At 37.0% G+C, this 7,877-nt stretch overlaps 2 protein-coding genes across 2 annotated transcripts; one reads left to right on the forward strand and one right to left on the reverse strand.

Moving 5' to 3' along the window:
• Positions 1 to 527: 527 nt before the first annotated feature.
• Positions 528 to 2,787, forward strand: LOC126803905 (psbP domain-containing protein 6, chloroplastic). The gene is made up of 3 exons (XM_050531633.1): positions 528 to 825; positions 2,130 to 2,446; positions 2,554 to 2,787. Exons 1-3 carry the CDS (start codon positions 528 to 530, stop codon positions 2,722 to 2,724), a joined length of 786 nt encoding a protein of 261 aa, XP_050387590.1. The 3' UTR covers positions 2,725 to 2,787.
• Positions 2,788 to 3,252: 465 nt separating this feature from the next.
• Positions 3,253 to 4,479, reverse strand: LOC126791953 (protein C2-DOMAIN ABA-RELATED 5-like). The gene is made up of 2 exons (XM_050518459.1): positions 4,218 to 4,479; positions 3,253 to 3,748 (listed from the first exon to the last, which is right to left on the reverse strand). The coding sequence occupies exons 1-2, from the start codon at positions 4,326 to 4,328 to the stop codon at positions 3,359 to 3,361; spliced, it is 501 nt and encodes a 166-aa protein (XP_050374416.1). The 5' UTR covers positions 4,329 to 4,479; the 3' UTR covers positions 3,253 to 3,358.
• Between the last annotated feature and the right edge of the window lie 3,398 nt (positions 4,480 to 7,877).

Consider the following 7,877-nt stretch of genomic DNA (forward strand, 5'->3'; position numbering starts at 1 on the left):
AAAAGTTGGTCCAACGCACCCAAAATGGGAGCATATACTTCTACGGTTATGATTTTTTACTCAATCCAATGGTTTCAAAGATCCACGCAGATTCAAACACAAAAGTCCAAGTAGAGAATCCGGATCCTTGAATTATGAATTTGGCTTCCCTATTTGGATTTTTTTTTTGTGCTTAGATTTGCTTGAATTCTATATAACCGCTTTACTCAATCCAATGGTTTCAATAATCGAAACAAATCTAACACAAAAGTTCTAGTAGAGAATCCGAGTTCTAAACAAATAAACCGTGCCCATTAAACTTAAACAAATAGATTATAGTCATAATACTCATAAAGTTGCTCGATTAAAACGGCAGTCATTTAGATGCAAATCCAAATCCTGGGAGGGAGACATGGACGTGGCTCGACGTGAATTACAAGTCTCACGATATGACATGGCCGGATAAGAGTGACTTTGATATAATCCCAGTCAGTCACTCTTTCTACCTCTCTCCTTCATCTCTAAGTCCCAACTTCGAATTTACATTAATGGCGACCATGATCATGGACCCCAGTTCAAGATACAAGTTGTGTTCGGGTCAGTCCATTTCAAAACAGCAAGAGTCTCTAGTTCCCACATTAGTGGAGAGTCGGCAGCAGAGTGTGATGGTTAACAGAAGAGAGTTGCTGCTGGGTTTGAGTATGGTTCCGGCTATTGCAATGGAGCCTCTGCTGCCTACTGAAGCGAGGGAGGTCGTTGTGGGCTCCTATCTCCCGCCCTCTACTTCCGACCCTTCATTTGTTGTCTTCAAAGCCTCTGCTAAAGACACTCCCGCTCTTCGCGCAGGTACCTCCTACTACTACTTGTTACTTTGAATGTTTAACTTATGCAATCTAACCAAGATTTTGACATCGGAATTGGTACTTGGTAAGTAAAGATTCATTTTTTTTCTCTGCTTTCTGATTCCGGAAAACCCCATTGTACATTTGTTTAAGAACATCTTGAAAATGTCTGTATCTTGGGAAAAATAAGAGATGATGGTACTAATAATTGATTACTGGGAAGTCGGCTAATTTTTTATGAGACTCAAAGCCTCTAGTGCATTTGATTCATGAGTTTGTAATCTTAATCAGTGATCAGGGAACAGTCAATCCTTAAGTAGCAATGTGCGCACCTATTTCTATATCAATGAAGGAGAGGTTTTCTGCAGTTGATATTCCGGCGAAAGGAAGTTTAGCTTGGATGAATTCGATATAAACTACACTCGGAGAAACCAGGAAAAATGGAATTGATCGACTGACTTCTAAATAGGATAAACAAGTGCAATGGAATATTGGAAGGTACAGGATGAGGATAATTTTCAGGGATAATTTGAGTGGAAGAAAACGAGAGGGCCAAGTGCAGTATGTCTACATTTCCAAATTAGCTAGCTAGTTCCTTTGCATTTGGGATTTGGTATACTTATAAAGCTCTAGATTCTTAAAGCTGGGGTGGGAATATGTTTGGCTTCCATGGGAAATTTTGTGTTGGTAGTCACATCACTCACATGAGCTCTGTTTGCATTTTCATTTTTTTTTCTCTTCAGTGTTTTTTCTAGTATAAATTTGCAGATTTGCAGTTGCGATTGATCTTTCTGCATATTACATATATCTGAATTTACCTATAAGGCTACAAATGTGAAGGACATATATATCCTTTATCTTGTATTCTTTCTGTTTTGTTTTTCGTGACAAACTAACATGAATCTCTCAGTAACTTGAGGTTGCTTACTTTCATTGGAACCAGAATTCTTCATTAGTAGTCGCCAGGGTTTAGGATTCCCCATCCCTATGTCATGGTTGGTAACTTGAACTATTCAATTCGGTTACGCATATATGCAGAACCTTACCTGCATAACTTTTAAATTAAAGAAATAGCAGAATACTAGAAAATCATTGACTGATGCGCTAACATGCAATCATATACTCATAAGGAATGAAATGTCTAGCATTCATTTTATCCATGTTTTTTTTTTAAAATTCTTTCAGATTGCTGAGATACAGCATTCATTTCCTTTTTACAAGTTAATTTTGTTCTTTTGAATGGCACAAATATACAGTAATATACTTAACTGATGATATATATTCGATACTAAGTTGTTTAATTTGCAGGAAACGTGCAGCCTTACCAGTTCATCCTGCCTCCAACATGGAAACAGACACGTGTAGCCAACATATTATCTGGTAACTACTGCCAGCCAAAATGTGCAGAGCCATGGGTGGAGGTGAAATTTGAAGATGAAAAACAAGGAAAGCTTCAGGTTGTGGCTTCACGTTTAATACGCCTGACCAACAAACCTAATGCATCCATTGAAGATATTGGCAACCCTGAGAAGCTAATCGCTTCACTTGGACCTTTTGTAACTGGGAACACCTATGATCCAGATGAGCTCCTTGAGACCAAAGTTGAAAAACGAGGCGATCTTACTGTCTGTATCAGTTCCGACCGTGATACAAGTTGCATTTTCTTTTTCGTTAATGTAAGATGCTCATGTATTTCTTTGCTCTATGATGCAAATGCAATTATGTGTTGCAGTACTACAACTATGTGCTGGAGACCCCATTTGCTCTGACAGGTTCCCACAATATTGCAAAGGCCACAGCTAAGGGAAACACTGTTGTCTTGTTTGTGGTCAGCGCAACTGACAAACAGTGGCAAGCATCTCAAAAAATTCTAAAAGCCATGCTTGACTCCTTTCAGGTGTAGTTTGTTCGTTTGCATTGCAAATTGAAAGCTGAAGTTTGATACTCTGAAAATTACATCTCGTGATTTGCTTGATGCTTGATGCTTCCGACTCATTGTATTCTAAATTAGCTGCGTAATGTTGTTTGTAAAAGTGCCGTATCCATTGGAATTTCTGTTTTGCATAGTTATCACTTACCATATATACTCTTCTTCCCACCTTAAATGAGCACAAATTTGATGTAGAGTTCAGAGCAGAAAGATTCGGCACTAATAACAGCTCATTGTATGTAAAGAAACTATACCGCAACTCAAGTTTGTAATGGTATGAGGAGGCACTATATCATAACTATTTAAGGTGCGCGCCACCGTATTATCTACACACCACTGTGATTCATTGTTGTTGGAATTTATCCATTTCATTTAGCAGTGACTAGTGAGTGAGTTGTAGATATTTTAATAGTACCTGATTCTGAATCTGCTTCCATAAAAAATAAAAATAAATAAAGGGGGTGTCAGCTAGATACAGTTTGTAGTTTATTAGATTCTCACATCCTATTTGTTGATGGAAAATGATAACGTACAATACATGGAGGGATAACATCAATGACTCCTCTAGATCGGACAACCAGAAAATTACAGTGAGATCGATCAGTGCTTATAGACGCTTGGAACTAGGTAGGTCAATCCACTGCAATTGAAGTTCCACTTCCCCACACTCGACATTTCTGAGTCTAAGAACCATGTTCTGCACAAGTTTGCCTTTGGAGTAGAGAATGGAGCTCTCTTCGGCAAGACAGTTTTGCTTGTTTGCCTGCACTTTAGTAATTATGGCTCCATCTTGGAGGCCGTGTAAACCACCCCCCTTCAAGGCTTTAACAAATGGACTGATCTCAAACTCTGCATCTCCCATGGGGTCATCAAAACTAAACGTATCCTTGTCATATACAGAGACCAGGATTGGAAGATTTGGATCAGCAATGGAGAGAGTCAGTTGTTCATTCCACTCAGGATTCACGCTCTTCTTCACCACACGAGTCTTTAGCTTCTGCATTACAAAGGAATCCAGTAAGTTAGCTATGAGTTAAAAGCAACAAGACGAGAATTAAAAAAAGCTTAGAATTTCACTAAGACTGATATTAATGTTTTCAATTCTTATAATTACTATTAGGTCGACATATTTTCGATTGACCTCCATGTCAGGCTCATGAAAAGGTCAAGGGCGAAAGTAAAAAACAGAAATTAGGATCAAATGAGAAGAAGAACACAAAATAGTGATAATACTAATCCAATCTACGTTAGGGAGAAACAATCCAAAGGCCTGATCAACAGTTAAACACAGAATAATAGAGTTCACGGTATCAGTGATCGGTTACTTGGTTGGTTGAAGAGATAAATAAGATTCATATAGTCTTGCACGATTTTGTGGAGGTTCGATCATTAATTTGTTGCAGCCAAAGTTTCAGGAATTCTCAAACCCAGATATAGAAAAAGAGAAGACAAGGAAATGAAAATACCTGCTTGCCCATTTTGACAATAAGATAAGGGTCACTGCTTCTCATGTCTCTGACTGCAAGGTTCACTCCTCTTTGGATATGAATCCTCAACAGACCTAACATGTTCTCCATTGCTAGCTAGCTTCAACAAACAAATTAGTACGAGAAGAATGAAGGGATTTGTAGTAGTATATATGGGAACCTATATATGGAACAATATATAGATGTTGGATGATTCTGATCTGTTTAATCAGACAAAGACTAATAACGTATGTGAACTGTGATTCTGTTGAGAATGGAGGTAGAGCTAGTCTGATATATATACACAGACACTAATCACACTATTGCATTTTTTAATGTCGAAAGCATTTGCGTTAGCTAGAAGAAGCCATTATAATAGCATTTCTCTGAATATTAAACTCTTTTAACGTGACCATTCAACAACAATTTAAGTCACGCGCTCGTTTTTCTTCTAGATTGCATCACTCGTTTTGTGTTATTATATGAGTTAGCTGCAGAGTTGTCTACAAAGTTTGACTGACATAGAGGGACTGATGACCATGAGGCTCCCACAGATACATTACGAGGAATATAAATAATTGTTGCGTGCTGCTGATCCATCTTTTACCACTATTATAGTAATTAGCGAGTAGCCACGTCAAAGCCAGCATGACTTGTCTGACTGGATCCTATCAGATCCAATATACTAACATTAACAAGAAAACGAAGAAGAAGAGGATTATTATAATCTAACTAACGGTATTACAGCTGGTTATAATGGGATTACTGTTAATTAGGTGTTTCTTAATCATGATCTACTCATCAGAGAGCGTGTGCATTGTTACAATTAGGCATTTCTGTAAGAGCATAATCAGACACACAGACTAGACGGCCGTTATTAAGGATTGAGTTTGCGCTGTGCTGCTGTGCATATGCCAACATAGACTAGCATGTCCTGAACTATATTGATTAGCTCAGATTTGGTCTCATCTTTGTTGATACCTTTTTGATTTATCATTGAGTCAATGTGTCTCCATTTGAAAGCTTTGTGATTGTCTTAAGAGAAAATGATGCAGTTGCATGTTATATATGCGTTTTCATTCAGCTAGTTAATCAGTATTATACTTTAATAAATAACAAACTACTAGTAATTTTTTAATAAATTGATTTTGAAAGAAACTTCCATCAATCATTGTAAACAAAAGTATAGAGTAATAATAAACGACTAGACGTCAACACAAAACATTGACATTCTAGTGAGTTCCATACATATCAGGGTTGAAAGGTATGAAATGCATCAAACAAAATGAATAAATTATCATTCCACAAGAATCATAAACACATATGCATATGAATACAAAAGATAGTATTCTTAGAAGAACATCGTACCTAACTCCATACCTTTCCTTTCACATTCTTCAACAGATTCAAACATGTTGAAATAGAACAACTGCATACTAAGTAGAATAATTAATAATAGAGAGAAGGTCTTTTATGCCTCAACACCAAGCAACATAATAAGAAGGTAACTTAATGCTCGGAACAAGAGGTGTCGAGTATAAGAACTTTATCTCCAATTCTGAATGAGAGACTCACCCGGCAGGTCTAGCCCGTCTGCTGTGACAAGTGTGCAGCGGCACAGGGTCAAAAAATTTGGAAGATTAAAATAAAAATTTGTATTAATATGTAACAACTAGTTAAGTTGGTTTGTGTCTTGGATGTGTGTGTGGAATCCCCTTATCCTTGATTCGAAACCTCTTACCTTTTTTTTTTTTGCTAATTTTCCTAAACTTTCATAAGTCATAAACTCATAATGTACCCTCATTCAAGTCAATGACTTCTTCACTTCCCTCACAAACACAAAGTTGGCCAGTCCCCTGACTCAGTGACTCCCCTTATCCGAGTCACCTAGCTCAGTAGCTTGTCTAGACCACTGAGACAATGAGACCAGTCGTCCTCTCCCTTTCTCTGGTCTTTCTTATCCTCTCCTCTCCTCTCCCACTCTCCTGCCTCTCCAAGACTTCGACCTTGACAAGCAATCAAGCATCATTGGAACGACGAGATCGGCTAATTTCTGGCCTTTTGAGAATTTGGGTCGAAGCCGGCAAGCTCCAAGTCTCCAAGGTATGTTAGTTAGTTAGTCCGAATTAAGTGCTTTTTTTAACTTTTTTTCAAACTGAATTGATTGAACCACCAATTGTATTAGATTGAATTTTGATGTTGATGTTTGTCTTGAAAAATGAAAATGTGTGATAGGGGAGTTGAATTTAATGTGATATGGGAAATTACTGTTAAATTTGTATTAGATTGAATTGATAATTAAACTTTGTTTGAATATATTCTGTTTTAAAGTGTGATAGATTAATGGATGATTTTGCATCTAAGAGTGCTAGAAGATCAGTATTCATAAAATAGTATTGCATTGGCTATTTCATCTTGGTAAAGTTCTAATAGTATTGTAGTACTTGGTGTGCCTTTTTAATAGAGCAGCTGAGATGACTTTTGGTCATTCCTTTTAAAATCAATGTAACATGCTTACAGAGCATTTTCTTTTGAAGTCAATCTATTATTCTTTTACAAAAAATTTGCTTTCGGTCTTCAATATTTTTGTTGTTGTGATCTTAATTGTTGGTCTGCTTATATAGATGTCTATTTGTGATATTATGCTTCTAGTTTTAGTGTATCATTTTTTTTCAGGAGCACATAAGGGGGCACATTTGATATTTCACACAAGGCCTCCAAATATGACGGACCGGCCCTGCTCACCCCATTAGGAGTCCTAGATCAGCTGTAATATTAACAGTTTATGAGATTAGACTTATCTTTATACATGTATATTAATCAAATAATGAATTGGCTAAAGTCCTCTGATCTTGTAGAGAGATATAATCTCTACGAGCTACTACAATCCTAGTTAAACTCATCCACTCCAAGTCAATTGGTTTAATGAAATAGCAGTTAAGTCAATAAATTCCCAATAGATAAGGTTGAGTCCAATATTGTTCTTACAAGGGTTCCCACCGGTGTTTTAAATCATGATTTACATGCAACTCCTTTTAGGTATGGAACCAGCAACTCTTGCTATATATAAAAATGCAGTTGAATAACTTCTAGTTACTGACACATTAGGAAGTACAAGTGATAAACCTGAATGATGATCAAGGGATCTCAAGCAAAGAACCCTAGGGAATTTGGAATCCACTAGAAAATAAGAGAAAACTCTTATTTGATTAAATAATGATAAGATAGGTCATCTACACCCATTGGCAGACCGATGAGATTTAGTTCTATGGGGCCTAATGTCATATCATCTTGATTCTAAGTTGTAATGGGTGCATTATATGCTGATGTTTAGGCTAAAAATTAATATAATAACTATTAGATCACCAATTTTCTAAGCTATACACAAAACTTAGTGGGTGCATGAGCCCGCACTCGCCCATAGGCCATGGCAACAATTTAACCTGCTACCCGCTAACCACCCACTAAGACCCATCCATTTCCGCTCTGTTAAAGCTTCATACCAACGGGTTATGAATCCGGTAACAACCTAATTAGTTAGCATACAGACATGGGTTGTCCAATAGGGCCCATTGGAACCCACTAAGAGAAACATGCACTTAATGATTTTTTTAATTAAGAGAAAACCATAATAAGAAACTTTTTATTTCTTTTAATTTA

This window comes from Argentina anserina, chromosome 1 (assembly GCF_933775445.1).
Source record: "Argentina anserina chromosome 1, drPotAnse1.1, whole genome shotgun sequence".
Classification (NCBI taxonomy): Eukaryota; Viridiplantae; Streptophyta; class Magnoliopsida; order Rosales; family Rosaceae; genus Argentina; species Argentina anserina.

Bases quoted from the DNA above. Each gene is read 5' to 3' on its own strand.
- LOC126791953 (XM_050518459.1), bottom strand. From the start codon at position 4,328: ATGGAGAACATGTTAGGTCTGTTGAGGATTCATATCCAAAGAGGAGTG. The intron at 3,749-4,217 runs GTATTTTCATTT...TTTGTAATGCAG, and splicing joins TTGTCAAAATGGGCAAGCAG to AAGCTAAAGACTCGTGTGGT.
- LOC126803905 (XM_050531633.1), top strand. From the start codon at position 528: ATGGCGACCATGATCATGGACCCCAGTTCAAGATACAAGTTGTGTTCG. The intron at 826-2,129 runs GTACCTCCTACT...TTTAATTTGCAG, and splicing joins CACTCCCGCTCTTCGCGCAG to GAAACGTGCAGCCTTACCAG. The intron at 2,447-2,553 runs GTCTGTATCAGT...TATGTGTTGCAG, and splicing joins AAAAACGAGGCGATCTTACT to TACTACAACTATGTGCTGGA.